The sequence below is a fragment of the Phyllostomus discolor genome, chromosome 6 (assembly GCF_004126475.2).
Source record: "Phyllostomus discolor isolate MPI-MPIP mPhyDis1 chromosome 6, mPhyDis1.pri.v3, whole genome shotgun sequence".
NCBI classification, from domain to species: domain Eukaryota; kingdom Metazoa; phylum Chordata; class Mammalia; order Chiroptera; family Phyllostomidae; genus Phyllostomus; species Phyllostomus discolor.
The window spans coordinates 14,075,207-14,092,373 of NC_040908.2; the positions used below are offsets into that span (position 1 = coordinate 14,075,207).

A 17,167-nucleotide genomic window follows, 5' to 3' on the forward strand; every position below is an offset into this window, starting at 1 on the left:
ATAAATATTTTTCTTACTGTATCCCAGGCTCTGCAAGGGGAGTTTAGAAATACACACAGTTATGACTGAATGGTGAAGGCTGGGTGAAGGCTCCTCCCACCTCATTTGCAATCATTCATTCCCTTTCAGTTTCTTTTCCTTCCCAGGCCTGTATTCCTGCTTCCCGCACCTCATGGAAGCCTGCGGCTCCCCCCAATTCCATTGTTATCCTTCAGAGGAAGCCTTTTGGGAATTCCGGCTGCTTCAGCGGCCTGTGCGCTCATTAGTACCTGTGGTCTTTATCAGCTGCCATTGACAGAGTCACCTGTGAGGAGAACGCTCTCATCTGGCTGCTGAAATGACACTGGGAGGACAAGGGTGAACGGCAGAGCCTTCCAACTGGTACCAGGACTCTGCCAGGGTCCTGGGAAAGCAGGTCTGGGTCCGAGTCCCAAACAGCGTGATGCTTTGGAGACTGTTGCCTTACCCTCGCCGGGAGTGTGTCAAAGAACGAAGGCTTCTCCCTCCCCCCCAAAGAACCCAGGGCAGGTGTGAGGGTCACCAGAGAAATGTGAAGGTGGGGTGCCAAACAGTTACAGGAGGGCTGCATTGTTGCCAAAGAACCCTCAGGGGCCTTCCACAGGTTTGCTGTCTGGGCCAGCACGCCCTGCCTGCAGATTTGGGCTGGACTGAACTGCGGAGCTGGGGACAAATGTTGGTCATTTGTCCAACAAACCCCGATGCGTTCATCGTCTGCTTTTTGCCACTCCAAACTATTAGTTTGAGGGGCAAGATGAGATGAGACGTCCCAGGGAGAGAGGAGAGATTCATGGAAACCCCCCCTGGTGAACTGGAGCGCAGTAGGCAGCTTTGGGGAAAATGACTCCAGCGGGTGGGGGTGGAGGGCACTCAAACCCCCAGAGTTGGAGCAGCAGCTTCCGCCGCGGGGCTGCTGCTTCCCGCGCCTCCTCCAAAGCAAGGGCGTCCTGAGCAGGGCCACTGCAAGTGGTGCGGTGCGGAGAAGGACGCGGGCGAATCCAGCTGGGCCTCCTCAGCGACTTTCCAGGTCCGTCCAGCGTCTGAGCGTCACCACACCTTGCAGCGAAGTCCAGAGATGAGCCCATTTCTGGATGTGAGAGCGGAGCTCGGGAGGGATCGGTGATTTGCAGGGTCACCAGTATCGCACGGGGAGAATGGAGCATTTTCAGCGCGCGCCACGAGGGTCCGCTCCAGGAAGTGGGTTTTGAGTGGGGGTGGGCGGCGCCTAGGGACACGGAGGCTTCCGGGCCGCGCTGGCGTTGCCGGGCGCGCGGTTGCCGGTTCACCCCGGCTGTTGACCCTCCAGCGGAAAACGCCAGAAGCAGGGCGCGCTGAGCACTCGCCGCCGCAGCCACCATGGCCTCCCGCAGCGCGGGCACCCTAGTGACCGAGTTCAGTGCCGCCTACAGGCCCCCTGCCCTCATGCCAGGGTAAGGCCACAACGCACCCAGGCTGAACCTGCAGGTTGGAGCCCCCGGGACACCTTCCCCTTCCCCGCCCCTGAAACCCTCCTCTGTCGGCCAAACTCCGCTCCTGCATCTGTGGGGTTTGAAGGAACCCAAGGTGCCAATTTTCTGCCCAGCTGGGGGTCCCCCCACCCCCTGCCAGGGGATGAGCACTCAGAGCAGGCGGTGGCTGGGCGCAGAGCTGAGGCTCTCCAGATCCCCCTTGGTGGGAAGTCAGTCCCTAGCGGAGACAGAATGCACCCAGGCGGTGACAAGGGGATCTCCAGTGGGTGGGGGCTGTGTTAGGGGGAGGAGAGGGAGACATCCTATGGGGTTCAAGTTTGGAGGCCCCGAGCAGGAGCAAGAAGGTGAGAAATGCCCCAAAAGTTAGCAGGCTTGTCAGCCTCCAGCACAGTTCAGGCTCCCAGGACTTGTGCAACATTAGTATTTGTCCTTTAAGAAGCTAAGGACACTTCCGGCCAAGATGGAGGCATAGGTAGATACACTTTGCCTCCTCGCACAACCAAAATAAGGACGACAACAAATTTAAAAACAGAAAATAACCAGAACTGTTAGAAAATCTCAGTTCTCAAACTGGAAGTCGACAGCCAAGGAGTTAAAGAAGAAACACTCGTCCAGACTGGTAGGAGGGGCGGAGATGGGCAGCCGGGTGGAGAGGACATGGGGCAAGGCAGTGGCTGGAGGACCAGGGTGGGCAAGGTGGCCGCTGGTGGAGCAGGTGGTCCCACATATGCGTGTGGATAAACCCAGAGGAACAACTGGGGGGTGAGACAGACTGTGCAACCCAGGGTTCCAGCGTGGAGAAATAAAGCCTCAAAACTTCTGACTGTAAAAACTTATGGGGGTTGAAGTGGTGGGAGAAATTCCTAGCCTCACAAGAGAGTTCGTTGGAGAGACCCACAGGGTCCTAGAATGTACACAAACCCCACCATCCAGGAGTCAGCACCAGCAGGGCCCAATTTGCTTGTGGGTGGAGGAGGAAGTGACTGAAAACCCACAGAATGCTGAGCAAGTGGCACTGTTCCCTCTCTGTTGCCTCCCCCACATACAGCACCACAACACAACAGGGTTGTCCCACCCTGGCAAACACCTAAGGCTCCACCCCTTACTATGTAACAGGCACAGAGGGACGAAAATATATGGCCCAAATGAAAGAACAAATCAAAGCTTCAGAAAAAATAAACTAAGTGACACAGAGATAGCCAACCGATCAGATGCCCAGTTCAAAACACTGGTAATCAGGATGCTCACAGAAATAGGTGAGTGTGGTTGCAAAATAGGAAAAGTGAAGACTATGAAACATGAAATAAAGGAAAATGTACAGGGAACCAACAGTGAGAGGAAGGAAACCGGGACTCAAATCAACGGTTTGGAGCAGAAGGAAGAAATAAATATTCAACCAGAACAGAATGAAGAAACAAGAATTCAAAAAAATGAGGAGAGGCTTAGGAACCTCTAAGACAACTTTAAACATTCCAACGTCCCAATCATAGGGGTTCCAGAAGGAGAAGAGGAAGAGCAACCAGTGGAAAACTTATTTGAAAACAATGAAGGAGAACTTCCCCTAATCTGGCAAAGGAAATAGACTTCCAGGAAGTCCAGGAAGCTCAGAGAGTCCCAAAGAAGTTGGATTCAAGGAGGAACACACCAGGGCACGTCATAATTACACTAGCCAAGATGAAAGATAAGGAAAGAATCTTAAAAGCAGCACGAGAAAAGCAGAGAGTTACCTACAAAGGAGTTCCCATGAGACTATCAGCTGATTTCTCAAAAGAAACCTTGCAGACAAGAAGGGGCTGGAAAGAAGTATTCCAAATCACGAAAGGCAAGGACCTATATCGAAGATTACTGTATCTAGTAAACCTATTATTTAGAATGGAAGGGCAGATAAAGTACTTCCCAGATAAGGTCAAGTTAAAGGAGTTCATCATCACCAAACCATTATTATATGAAATGTTAAAGGGACTTATCTAAGAAAAAGAAGATGATCAAAAATATGAACAGTAAAATGACAACAAACTCACAACTATCAACAACCAAACCTAAAAAACCCCAAAAAACAAATATGAACTAAGCAAACAACTAGAACAGGAACAGATTCATGGAAATAGAGACCACATGGAGGGTTATCGGAGGGGAGCGGGAGGGGCGAGAAAGGGCAAAAAGGGACGGAACAAGAAGCATAAACAGTAGGTACACAATAGACAAGGGGAGGTTAAGGGTAATATAAGAAATGGAGAAGCTGAAGAATTGTATGTATGACGCATGGACATGAACTAAGCTGGGGGAGTGATGCTGGGAGGGGTGGTACAAGGTGGAGGGGAATATAGAGGAGAAAAAACGGGGCAACTGTAATAGCATAATCAATAAAATATCTTAAGAGAAGAAGTTAAGGACACCAATGGGCGTCTGGGGGTGGGGCTTGGAACCCTTGGCAGGATGGTCATGTGCACTGTGCCGGGCGTGCGGCCGGCTCTCCCAGCGCCCTCCCTGCATCCTCTCAGTGTGCTGGCTCCGAAAGCATCCCCGCCCCCAGGGCTGCCTGGCCTTTAGCATTGCCGACACAGGGTCAAACTTACCTTTTCTTTCTCTGGATGTTTTCAAACTCCAAACATCCAAGATGCAAGTCTGATTGTTTCCTTCTTGCCCTTTCCCCCAAAGTGTCTGAGATTTCCACTCCCAACCTCCTCTCTAGGATGTAAGATCGTCTTATCTCCCTGACCAGTTATCACAGGCCTTGAGGGCAGAAGCTGCATTCTGAGAAGCAACCTTCACAGTTTCAGCACATCTGCGCAGAATGAATGAATGAGTGAGTGAGTGTATGAATGAAATTAATGCCTTGAGAGTTGTACAGGCAGGTCTTCATATGGGTGGGGAAAAAATATGCTCTCTCTTGCGAACTGAACAGATTGACAAATGAACACAAGATTTCATAATATACTTAGTGTGAAGTTTGGGGTGTTTGGAAGCAGGACAGGCAAGGCATTTGAGGGGCCGTGGCATTAACATCATTCCTGCACACAGAGGCAGTGCGGGAACCAGGGGCTGGTGCTGCAGGTTTCACCAGCCCACGTGTGGGCAGGACCTTGGAGAGCTCACAAGCTCCTTGGGTTCCCTTCGGACAGAGCTGATTTGCCAGGTCCCGTTTTCCTATTCTTTCATTCCTTTAGGCGTTCGTCTGATAAAGACACGCTGAATGCTTGGGACATTCCAGGTGTTTTATTAAGACCAAAACAGGGTGGGGGCTGCCCTCGAGGGGTTCCCAGTCTGGGGTGAAAACAGGTTAGTTCAGGTCCACCTTTGCAGGCTCGGAGAGCAGTGTTTATACCACACTGTGGGTGTTTGTCTTAAGGTTTGATCTGATGCATGGATATGTTTTTCCCTTAAGCCCCCCACAGTCTCCACTTGGAACTGAACCCTCCCCCATGGCTCCCCGACTCTGTTTAAGTCTGAGTGGTGGGTGGGGGAGGGGACTGTTCTGGAAGCGACCTCCGGACGCTGTTCTGTTTACAGCACTGCCTGCGTTTATTTCCCTTGGACACTCTGTCCTGTTCCTGGTCTGGAAACGGTGATAACCAGTGAGCTGCAAACAAGGCTCCAAGCCCGGCCTGGGCTCGTGTGAGCCTCGGAGCCTGGTCCTGCTGCTTTCGCAGCGGATCTTCCCAGGAGGGCCACGCACTCCCTGGAGATTCCCATCTGTGCGGGGATGAATTGAGTCGCCTTATCTTCCCAAATGTCACCTCGTGGGCAATTTCGTTGACTTAATGAGAGAATCCAAGAGTCCCCACCACGCTTGGGTGATTATTACTTTTGTGTGTCTTCTCTCGAGAAGAAGAATTAATCACGGGATTTTCAGGGCAGCCAGAGTCTTCTGACACTCAAATTGCCCCCCTCGCCCATTTTGTTCAGAGAGACAGAGCACAGCCCCAGCGGCGAGGGCCTCGGAGATCAGGTAACCCGGCCTCTCCTGTTTCCGATGCCGTCCCTGAGGTCCGGGGCAACCTGCCTGAGCCCCGGGCTGGCTCTGGAAGAGTGGGGCTGGAACCAGGTCACTGAGGCCCTAGAGCAGCACCGTGAGCCCCCATTTATGAGCACCTACTAGGTGACAGGCACTGTGCTGGGCTCTTTATGAACTTTTTATTAAAAACCCTTCATAGTGACCTAGAAGAGAAATGAGAAACTTGCCCCAAGCCATTCAGCAAGCTGCCCAGCCAGGTGTCCATGACTTCGACACCCCCTCACCCGGCTCCCTCCCATGGCTAGCCGTCACCCTTAGTCAGATCCCCGTGGTGTTCTCGGCCTGACTGCGGGTACCGTGGGAAACAGGATGCTGGTCTTCAGACGGGCTGGCCAGGGCGCTCCTGGCTGCTCCGGGCGGCACAGTCCTCGAGCACCTTGCCTCTGTCTGGCCCATGCACCATCCCTGACCCTGCGGGAACTCTTGGGTCAGCATCCCTGGGACTGTAAAAGCCTATGACGGGATGAGACTGGCCTAGTGACACTCTGTGCCTCCTGCTTGCAGGTCACATCTGGATGACCTCCTTTCCCTTGCTCTGTCTCCCATCACAGCTTACCAGGAGCTCTGTGCAAACACGTGACCTGCCACTGTGCATTCATCCACACCCAGACTGCCTCTGCCCGCCCCCCCTCGTGCCCACAGCTCCTGCCCTGGAGGGAGGGAGGGCAGGAGGACGTGCACCCCAGCCCCTCCCTCCATTTGCCTGGAGGGACAGCTCTGCTCCTATCTGCCACTGAGCTGGGCCGGGACCTCAGGGCCTTGACAACTGGCCATTGTCAAGAGGGTGGCCCCACAAGGTGGCTGTGCCCCTTCCCCCAGAATCCCCGCCCCACAGATGGGCAAACCCAGTCTGTGCTGGTAAACGATTAGCAACCCAATCTCCGGAGAGAAAAAGCTTTGATCTGTGGCGCTCACTCGTGTCTGTGCTATAAATACTCCTGCCGCAGCCGAAGCCGAGCTGTCGACAGGATGCACTACACACGGGGCCGGGGAGAGATGCGCAGCGGCGGGTGTCACACAAACCCCACCATACAGATGCGACTGACAGAAACCACCTCCAGACCACAGGCACTAGTGAAATGGATAAAATACCCAGGAAGTGATGCATTTTCAGTATTTATTGCCTTTGTTTTTCATATCTTTTCCTTAATGGTGACTTTATGTAATTTAATTTTGAATGCCAGCTTGTTTAACCACAGGTGTGCAAATACCCTGAAAATGTAGCCGTCAGCCCCCTTGAGCCCCCATGAGCTGGTACAAGCCACCCCCAGCACCCCCCTGCCCGAGCCTGACAACTTCCTCAGGCAGAGGTCTCACTCCCGGGTGAGAGTGGGGCGGGCTGGGGGAGGGGGTGAGGGGATTTGGCGGCTGTGTTTCCAAAGTCCCTTCCGGTTCCACCCAGGCCCTGGCTCAGGAGGTGCAGCCCAGAGACAGGCCAGTGCCTCCTGGGCTGTGAAACGGAGCCCCTCCGCTCAGGAGGACGTAGGAGACCCTGTGTGTCCAGATAGGCAACCGGCCTTCTCACCTGGCCCTGAAAAACTGGGGAGCCTTCCTAAAAAGCGGGGGTCACAGGCCCTGGGGACCTGGGCTTTGGAACAGGGACCTCCCTTCTCCCCAGAGGAATCGTTAGCCCTTAAAAATGTGCCTCCATTTGTCAGTTGGAACCAACGGTATTTCCAGAGTGCCAGGCAAGCTAAGGATGGAGATGCGAGTAGCTGCCAGCCCTCTCTCCCCACGGAGTTTACAGTCCCAGAGGAAAGACTAGACCGAGGGCCCAGGTGATTACAGCACAGCAGAGCGGGGACTGAGACGTGACAGAGGCACAGAGAGCAAAGACAGTTCAGCGGAGGGGGCGGCCACGGCCCCTGGGTGGGTCCGAAGGGGCTCCACGCAAATGGGGGCACTTGACACGCTCCCTGAAGGATGGGTGAGATCACAGTGTGGGCAGAGGAGGAGAGCAGCATCTCCCGGACAGAGGGGTGGCCGGAGGAAAGCGTGGGGTGGGGGTGCCCGCAGGACACATGCCCACAGGGGCGCGTGGCCTGCTGGGCGGGAGTGGGAAAGCTATTTGGCTGAAAGTGGGTGATGAGATGGCGAAGATCTTCCGCAGCAGCCGGACTCCAGCAGGCCCTGGAGCGCCCGGCTCAGTCTACTCTCCATTTCATAGGCAGTGGGGAGCCCGGGGGGTTTTGCCCGGGGGAGGATCTGACCGGAACTGTGCTCAGCAGGCAGTGTTGTGGAGAGGAGGGCGCATGTGGAATGAGGGCACGCTAAACGGTAACAAGTTAATCAGTTAGTTGGGATGCCCGTGGGATCCCCGGTGGCTCCTGGTAATTAATTTTCAGGTGAGCCCCCCAGTGCCATTGAGTGGCGGGGAGGGGCTGCTCCCCATGTGCACAGTCACCAACCTCAGTGGACTCCGGGGTGCTTGTGTGATCGTTGCCTGGGGGCTGGCTGCGCATGGGCTCCTAGCTCGTGTGGTGTGCAGGTGGGCAGGGGCATGGAAACAGTGAAGGCGTCAAGGAGGAGGGGTGGCGGCACCGCAGGGACTGACTGAGGCCCTGCCAGGAGATCTGCTGTTCCCTCTGTTCCTCTCCACTTCGCCCTGCCATGTGACCACTAAAGCAGGCCTTTGGAAGGCTCTCCAATGGCACCGCATGGGGTCGAGCTCCGGGCTCACAGACGCAGGTGCTCACGAGGGACACAGCCGAGGTGGCCAAGGCGTGCCTACGGAGTGCTAAATAAGTGTGGACACTTGCACGCGTGTGTGCATGCACGTGCCCCTCCCCGAGCAGCAGGTTCTGCACGGGGTCTGGGATCCAGGCAGGGCTTCTTCGGAGGGAGGGTGCGGAGGAGACGGCTCCTGTTCTATTGCAATGCAAATGCCTCGGCGCTGGGAGAAGGTGGGGAAGGGGGGGGGGAGCAGAGGAGGAGCACACAGAGAGCCTGGGGGTGGCGGCGAGAAGAATCGCAAGCACACGTCACATTTCTATAGCTGCTTTCTTCGAAGGAGCGCAAACGTCCCCGTGGGTGGGGCGCTTTGTTTCAGAGACAAGCCCCTTTGGAAACAGCGTTCCAAGACGTGGCGCCCCCGGGCTTCCGGACTTCTGCCTCCTCCGGGGAACGTGCAGTGAGCACTTGTCACGTGTCGGGCGCCGTGCGGGTGCTGGGGATGCAGGAGAACGCAGACCAGCAGAGGAAAAGAGCTGACGGGGTGGGTGCGGTTGAAGGGCGATCCCGTCGGGAAGGGGAGATGTTGGTAGAGGCCGTGCGGTCCGCGAAGGCGGCAGAGAGCCCTGGTTCTGGGACTGGGTGGGCAATGCCCTGAGGGGCGGGAGGGGAGAGGCACCGGGAGGGAGAGAGAAGTTCATGCGAAGGGTTGGAGGCTTTGAGAGCATGTGGGGCCCCAGAGATGCCGGTAACGGTCCTGGGCCTAGGGCGCCTGTGGGGACGTGGTGAGAGTCATCGACCTCGGTGACCTGGCACCGCTGTGGACGACAGGCTGGGAGGGAGGGGACTGGCTCTAGGACCCCAGCTAGGAGATTGGAGACTGTCCGGGTGAGCGAAGAGGAAGGCTTGTGGCCGAGGGCCGGAGGAGGGCCGTAGCAGAGTCACTGACGAGGGAGCACAAGCAGGACTCGGGGAGGGCTGGCTGCGGAGGACAGCAGGGTGGCTCCTGGTGCTTTCTGGTGCGATCTGGTGGGTGGGGTGACCTTAACCAGGACAAGGATACCCACAAGGAGGAGTGGGCTACTTTCTGTCGTTCTGAGTGTGCAGTCTGTGGGCGCGCCCTGTGTGCACAGCTGGGTGTGTGCATCTCGCTTAGCCAGCAGGGATCGGGCCAGAGACTCAGGTCTGGGCGGCCGTGGCCTGGGGAGTCTAACACAGACGAGCCCCCCGGAGGCAGTGGGGCTCTGGAAGGAGAAAAAACCTCTGGGTAACAGCAGCATGTGGGAGGTGAGCGGGGGAACAGAGCCAGACCCCCGTCTGTCCCCCTCCACACTGGGGCTCTCCTCAAAGCCTCACCCAGTGGGACCCCCTTCATGGAGCTCCGCCACCCCCACCGCGTGGGAATGGGTCTCCTAGCCTTTCACAGCATCAGAGCCTTGACCATCGGGACAGCCCTGCACACTCGCCCCGGAGCTCAGTAAGCACTGAATGGCTGGGGGGCGGGGGGCGGTGCTCGGGGAAGGGGGACTGGGCCTCGAGGACCTTTGTGAGTCCCTGCACACCCAGCACTGTGCTTGCACACAGTAGGTTCCCAGTAAAGTAACTCTTAATGCCACCCTGACTCTTAAAAAGTACGTGTGCAAAGAAGAAAGCAACGACCCCACACCCCTTAACCCACACACCTGGAATTCCCCAGAGTCAGCGTGTGGTGAACGTCGGTCCAGGTTTCTCTTCACGTGTATGGTCGGATCAAAGACGAGATGGATGGGTGGAGGGGGTAAAAGACAGACCGAGCCATTTCACAAAAAGAGGATCGTACGTATCTGCTGCGTGAGTGTGAAGAGCAGGAAACGTGACCTTACGAGGGGTAACCGAAGCGAAGGACACTGAAGTGAACTGGGGAAAGGGCTGGACTTGAGACAAATGTTAATTCATCGCAGGAGACACTAGTTCATAAGAGATCCATCTGAGAGAGGGAGAGAGAGAGAGAGAGAGAGAACAGAAACCATTGCGGGGTTAGAGTCATGATGTTGTACATGTGCATACGTGTGCATGTGTGTGCATACATGTATGCATGTTTAATGACACGGTTCCGTTTTAGATGCCACGCACTGACTCTGCTTTAGGAATTTGCAGTGACAGCACTCCTGGCCCGCCCCCCCAGCTGCCGTTGAAACGGTGCCTGCCTCTGCCGGGTCCATCACACTCACATCCTGTCCCGCCACCGGCCTTCCCCCGGCTGCCCTCCCTACTGCTGTCCTCGGGTAGACGTGCAGCTAACCACCGCCGTTCTAACCGTTCCTGCATTACCGTTGTTTCTTCTTTTGCATCGTCTCTTAGGACTTTGCAGGATTTTGTCACTGGACCCCCGGGGGCTCTGTTCCCTCAGTCCTCGGGAACGGACTGGCAGCTGCCTTTGTACCCGAGTGGCCACTTGGCCAGTCTGATATTCTAGGGTCTCGTAGTCCCTCTGTCGCTTTCTTACTGCGTTGCTGGGGGTCGGCAGGACCCGGTGACCAGCCCCTCTCTCGTTCTCTGTGTTCCAAGCCCCTTGGGAGATGAGACGAAAGGGACACAGTGGACAGTGGGGCAAGGCTGACGCGGAGCTCAGCCGGGGTCAGCAGGGCTGGGCTGGGGCAGGCTTTCCTCCCAAGGGCAGAGCGCGTCCACCTAAACCAGGGCATGGGGGAGCCGTGTGGGCTTCCTTGCTCCCAAGGAAAGGGGGAAGGAGGGGTGGGCTTCAACGAGCCCTGATTTTCTCCCTTCCACTCACCAGTGTTCCTCCATTCCTACACAGAAGAGCAAGTGGGGGACAGAGACTTCTTCGGGGGGCTCCCTCCTCCTGGGGGGCTCCCTCTTCATGGAAGGGCTCACTGAGATGAAGGAAGAGGCTTCTCCCTACCATTTGCTTTGATCGCTGGCTTTATTGAACTCCTGTTGTTACTAAGTCTCGAAGCCAGCGCAGAGAACCAGAGAACGCTCAGGAACCCTGCTTCTGCTTCTCAGGTCATGTTTCTTCCAGTGAGTTTCTTCCAGTGCCAGTGTGACAGTGAGCAAAGGACCTTGGACTTGGCGACTGGAGGACCTCACGTGGCTTTAATGAAACAGCGCAGGTTCACGTTTAGCAGTGGGTCAGAAGTCAGGCCGAGTGAGGTCACGGAAAGGGCAGGAGAGGAAGAAACGAAGACGTTCCAGAGGATTCCTTAGAGAAATTCGAAAACAAAGGAATAGAACGGATGGCACGTGAGACAACACAGCTTACTGCAGCCCTCCGCCGTCTGGGAAAAATGCAGAAAAGTGTGCACACTTGTAGGTGGCAGGGGAGAAGCGAAGAGGGAAGGAGAGACCGCAGATGGCCAGAAGGAAGGGCAGAGGTGGGGTGAAACGGAGGGGCCGATGCGGGCAGGGTGTGGAGGCAGGAGCAGGGGACCCCCACCCAGGAGGGACGAGCCTTGGCAACAAGGAGAACTCTGTCCTGGTGGTGGCCAAGGTGAGCCCACAGGCTCACAGGCACTCAGCAGCTCCCCATCTGTCCCGGGGCAGGGGACGTGGCCACCAGCACGGAACTCAGGAGAGACCAGCACACGGGCAGAGGCAGGTGGGAGAGGGCCAGGACCACCCGGGTCAGGGCACTGAGAGAGGAGTCGCCCAGGGACAAGACGGGTGAGGCTGAAGGGAGGCTCTCCCCCTGCTGTCTGCCCTGTGGACCCATCTCTCCCTGCTCTGGCCCAGGCAGACTCGAGCGCTGCAAGATTCTAGGAGGCACAGCTGCTGAGGGCGGGGAGGACCAGCCAGCAGGGCAGGGCTCTTCTTCACACTCCGCCTGCAGTGGAGAGCACCAGGGAGGCCAGTCCCTGGGCTTAGCTTTCTTGCCTTTCACCCGAAGTCGAAGAGAAGGAAGCCGTGCGTCACGGCCTAGTTGCAAGCCAGCAGCCATTCTCCTGGTGAGCAGACCGGAGCCCGATGCCACCCTCGGAGGGAACACTGCAGTCTTGGCTTCGAAGACCTCACCGTCTCCTGTGGCCTCCGGTGCAGGACGAGTCCCTGGGATGGAGAGACGCAGGACACCACGGTGGTGGGGCAGCTCCCCTCCCCTGCGGGGCCGCTGTGGGGATGCTACAGGAGACCTCTGCATCTCCAGACCAGCCCCTGAGCAACCCGTCGGGGAGCAGTGACTTGCTAACAGCCTTGCTGAGGGGGTCGGGACAGGGCCCCTGAGTTCTGGCCCCTGTGTAAGCCTCTGGTCTGGAGATGTGACCAGCCTGGAAGTCTAGCGGAGGGAGAGGTCGGCAGTCTCTCATTTGTCCTCCCCCCAGGGACCCGAGCTGGGCAGTGAGCTTTAGGCAGCCGCTTAAGGCTCAGAGGTGACCCACAGGCCCAGTGGCCTCACCCCCAGGTTTTAAGGGCCCCCTGTGGAGGTGGCCCTGGGGCCCTCCCCTGACCTCTGCCCCCCACCTCCCACTGCCGGCGCAGGTACAAAGGCCACGTTCCCGGCTTGGACTACTCCTTCGGCTCCACCTATGGCAACGCCACTCTCAAGTACTTCCAGGACCACCGCAACGCAGCCCTGGAGAACAGCGGCACCCCCTTCAGCAAGGGAGGCCACTTCCCAACCCTCTGCTCCCCAAACGTCGACCTCGTGCTGTGTAGCCGCGCGCAGGCCCGGGCCCGCTGGCTGCACCGGCCCAGCTACACCCGCTTCAACCTGGACAGTGATCGCTCCACTGAACTCTACCGCTTCTACCAGGTGGGCCGAGGCCGGGAGAGGCCTCTTACCCTCGGAATGCCATTGTTTGCTGTCACAGAGCCCCTGAGCCAGCAGGGCACCCAGAGAGCTAGGCTGGGGGCAGGGCCCTGAGGAGAGGGCTCAGGACTCTGCTTCTTGGATCTCCCCTCCCCCAGAGGCCTCCCCCAGGGGCTCCGGTGGCTCAGTCCCAACTCCCCCACTGCCCAGGGAGCTGGAGTGTTTGGGGGTGCCCAGCAATCACTGCTGCCCAGTAGCCTCTTGGCCCTGGGGACCCCTGCTTACCCCCTGCCTGAGTGAAGGCCGAAGCTCCCCCGGATGAACACCAGGTGCACAGAGGGCCCACCAAGTCCGCCCCTGGCCCCAGCCCGAGTCTGCTCTTGGCCACACGTGCCCACCCAGAGCCAGGGGCCTACCCTAAGTGCCCTAGAGGCAAGTGGAGGGGACCCCCCCACAGCCCGGTGTTCTTGTCCAGCTCCCCTGGCTCTGGTGCAGACGCACCTCAGCCACCACAGGGGCTGGGCTACCCTAGTGGGGGCTGGGCCCCCCTAGTGGGGGCTGGGCCCATTCTCCGCCTGTTCCTGGCAACCTCACCGTCTCCCTTGCAAATCTCCCTCTGGGCTGGTCAAGGTCACGGGTGCCCAGGGCGCTCAGGGAGAAGACCAGGCCAACGCTGCCAGATCTGGGGGGCTGTGGGGCCAGCTGGGCCTCCCATACCTCACCTCTGCTGGTCACTGGACAACAGCTCTCCGTAGCAAAGCTGGTGTGGCGCCTGGTCTTATCCCCATCGGACAGGTGGGAGAAGCCAGGCTCAAGGAGGTCGCCAAGCTAGGGACCACTCCAGGGGGACTAGGGGAGGCAGACACCACTCCTGCTCAGGGGCAGCCAGGCGGGGACTGCAGGTGCCCAAGGCCACTCCCGCCCACTAACGAACCGTCTCGTCTCTTCCCGGGTGAAACGGCAGATGGCACAGGAGCATCGAAAGCACTATCGAGACAAGACAGACATGGTACCCCGGGTCCCCTACTTCGTGCTGCCTATGAAGGAGCAGGAACGGTACCCCATCCCCACCGACCTGTGAGTGCCTGTTTTTGCTCTGAAGGGTGACAGTTGCAGAGCAAGGGGGTCAGGGTTCTGGGAGCTTCAGGATGCCAGGAACCTGAATGGGCCGAACCAGGAAGAGCGTTTTCCTAGCCAGATGCAAACCCCATCATTTTTGTGAGGCTGCATCTGTAGGTTTCTTCCCTTGCGGTGGCACTTGCCCAAACGCTGGTGCAGCTGCCCTGAGCGGCGAGGAGCTGCTGCCCTCTGGTGGATGTGGAGGACACTGCATAGAACAGGGAATCCTTGCCCCCAACCCCAACAGGACTTGGAAAATGTTCTCCTAGGGACTTGAAAATAGCTTTCAAAGTCCAACTGTCCATCTGACGAAATATGAAAGTTCCTCCATCCTTGCACCTGACTGCTTTTATCCGGGAGGGCTTTCTTTCCCCCAGAGAAGGGCAGCTGGGCCCTGCAAGATGTCCCAGGCAGGGAGATCAGAAGTCTGTGCCATGAAGTGTCGTGTGGGGTCAGGGGCACTGGGGGGTTGGGGGCAACAGGACGTCAGTGGGCAGGTCTTGGGTTTCCAACTCCATGCTGACCCCTGGCTTGCCCCAAGAGCCCGAGCCTCGTCATTATCATTGTTGATAAAGCAGCAACGTTTTCTATAGAATTTAATAATTCTTTCAAATAAATACATAACCACCTCTATAGGTTCCCCTCTGCAAGATAGATGAGCCCATTTTATAAATAGGAAAACTGAAGCTTAGCAATAGTCTCAGAAATTTGTGCCAGGTGGCAAGTCTGGTTGGAGGTAGAACCTGGAGGAACCCAGGCCTCCTGACGCACCTCTAGGACCCTGGGTCAGCCCTCTCCCTGCTTGGGGTGGCTCCGAGTCAGCCCAAAGCTGGAGACAGTGTGGAGCCTCTCCTGGGGTTGCACCTCCTCCTGGAACCACTCGGGGCAGGATCTGCATCTCCCACAGCTGCAGATGCATCTGTTTCTTCTCCCAACTGTTGGGCATCCTGTGCTGTGTGGGTGGCTCCGTGTCCAACACAGAGGGCCCGCCAGGCGGTCGGGAGTCAGAGGTCACCACCTGCAGCCATCCCTTGCCTTGACTGCCTCTGTGGCCTGGGGCAAGTTCTGCCCTTCCCTGAGTTTCATCGCCATCAATACCATCACCATCATCACCATCACCACCACCATCACCATCATTACCACCATCATCATCACCACCACCACCACCACCCATTACTATCATCAGCACCATCACCATCACCACCATCATCATCACCACCACCACCATCAATACCATCAACATTACCACCACCATCATCCCCACCATCACCACCATCATCACCACCACCACCACCACCATCCATTACCATCATCAATACCATCAACATTACCATTACCATCACCATCATCACTACCATCACCACCATCTATTACCATCAACACCATTAACATTACCGTTACCATCACCATCACCATCCATTACCATCACCATGACCATCATCCCCATCATCACCGCCATCCCCATCATCACCACCACCACCATCATCATCACTATCACCACCATCATCACTGCCATCCCCATCATCACCACCACTACCACCATCATCACCACCATCACCATCCACATTCCTTATAACACTGGTTGAGTGTTTGCTCCCCGTGCAGCGCTGTGCTGAGTGCTCTATATGCATCACCTCACTGACACCTCAGCACAGAGCGAGGAGGGAAGCACCAACTCCTGTTGACTTGGTGTGCACAAACTTCCAGCAGCAGTGGGGCCCGAATCCCTTCCAGGTCTGCCTGCCATCCGTGTCCCCGCTCTTAAATGCTCTACTCCAGTGCGAATGTGCCCTGTGTCAAGGGCAGGGTGACTTACCAGATGCTGAGCTGACGCACGGCCAACAGGGCGAGGGGCCACATGGGCTAGGGACTGGGCAGGTGGGGCTGTGGGGGGTCACTTCGCACCCTCCCTCCCTGGCACACCGCCTAACGCTGCCTCCACCCCCACCCCCAGGCCTCCGCTGAGCCCGAAGGATAAGTGGCACCTTTTAAGATTGTCCCCCGACAACCTGAAGACCTACCAGACGTTCCCATCCGGGAAGAGGGTCTCCTCACAGGAACGGCAGAAGAGAGACTTGTACTTTGAGTTCAGAGCATGATGCCTGAGAGCCGTGGCCTCAACCAGGTTGGCTCTTTGGAATAAAATATTTAGCCGTGACTCCCCCACACTCCTCTCCTCTGAGCTCCAGGAGCTCTTGGCCGCAGCAGGGACAGCATCGGAGGGTCACACAGCACAGTGTCCGAAGGGCTGTAGGAAGCTCAGCCCAAGGGCTTCAAGCCAAGAAAAAGTAGTGCCCAGGGACCTGCTCGTCGGCCTCTCCCCCTGACGCGAAGGGGGTAGAACTGAGGACTGTGGGGCCCCTGAGTCTTGGTGGCAGGTCACGCAGGTGCGGAGATACCTCCCACTGGCATAACCGAGGAAGCCCCATTGTCCCATGTCTGCAAATGAGGGTGCAGTGATCCCAGATGGTTGACCTGGGTGTTATATGCAAAGGAATTCCCGTTTGAGCCCCGGCTCAGCGTTATTTAGTCCACACAACGCCCTGTAACAGCGGAGGTGCTACTGGTAGACCCTGAGGCCCAGAGAAGTTGCCCACGTTCACACAGCCTGGAAATGACACAGCCAGGACTCGAACCCAGGTCTTTCTGACCGCCAGGCCCTCGTTGTGGTCCAGATGGAGACTGGGCGCAGGGATGGTGCAGCCCTTTGGATCCCAAAGGACCCTGCGGTGCCCCGAGGAGAAGCGCACCTTCCTGCGTCCTGCCCAGACTGGCATGGACACGCTGACTGGCCATCCACCCCGGGACCGTTTCTAGAAGGGAACAGGAGGGAGTAACCCAGGACTAAGCCACTCTTCAAGGACTGTCTATGTTGCAGGAGGCTCTGGGCCAGACGTGGACACTAGGGGTGGGTTCCGAGGTCACGTGCCTGAGGAGGCCTGGGAGACCAGGGTCTGGAGTGTCTGCTCTCACCCCAGGCTGCTGCTTCCATCTCCTGGGAGCCCTTCTGCCTGGGACAGGGGACAGGGTGTGGGTGACAGCCCCATGATGGGCAGGACCTGGGATGGGGACCACAGGCCAGCAGGAGCCCCCCAACATGGCAGCATCTCGTGGATTTGATCCAGCGACTCC

The 17,167-nt window shown here is 57.3% G+C and overlaps 1 protein-coding gene across 1 annotated transcript; it reads left to right on the forward strand.

Annotated features, from left to right (window-relative positions):
• The first annotated feature begins 1,374 nt into the window (after positions 1-1,374).
• FAM166C (family with sequence similarity 166 member C) lies at positions 1,375-16,914 on the forward strand. Its single transcript, XM_036028215.1, has 4 exons — positions 1,375-1,448; positions 12,634-12,919; positions 13,881-13,993; positions 15,990-16,914. The coding sequence occupies exons 1-4, from the start codon at positions 1,375-1,377 to the stop codon at positions 16,132-16,134; spliced, it is 618 nt and encodes a 205-aa protein (XP_035884108.1). The 3' UTR covers positions 16,135-16,914.
• Positions 16,915-17,167: the final 253 nt, after the last annotated feature.

What these genes read in the sequence shown, in the direction of transcription:
- FAM166C (XM_036028215.1), top strand. Translation starts at nt 1,375, where the DNA reads ATGGCCTCCCGCAGCGCGGGCACCCTAGTGACCGAGTTCAGTGCCGCC. An exon ending in CCCCCTGCCCTCATGCCAGG is followed by an intron (nt 1,449 to 12,633) that starts GTAAGGCCACAA and finishes CCCCACCTCCCA; the next exon opens with CTGCCGGCGCAGGTACAAAG. An exon ending in AACTCTACCGCTTCTACCAG is followed by an intron (nt 12,920 to 13,880) that starts GTGGGCCGAGGC and finishes GTGAAACGGCAG; the next exon opens with ATGGCACAGGAGCATCGAAA.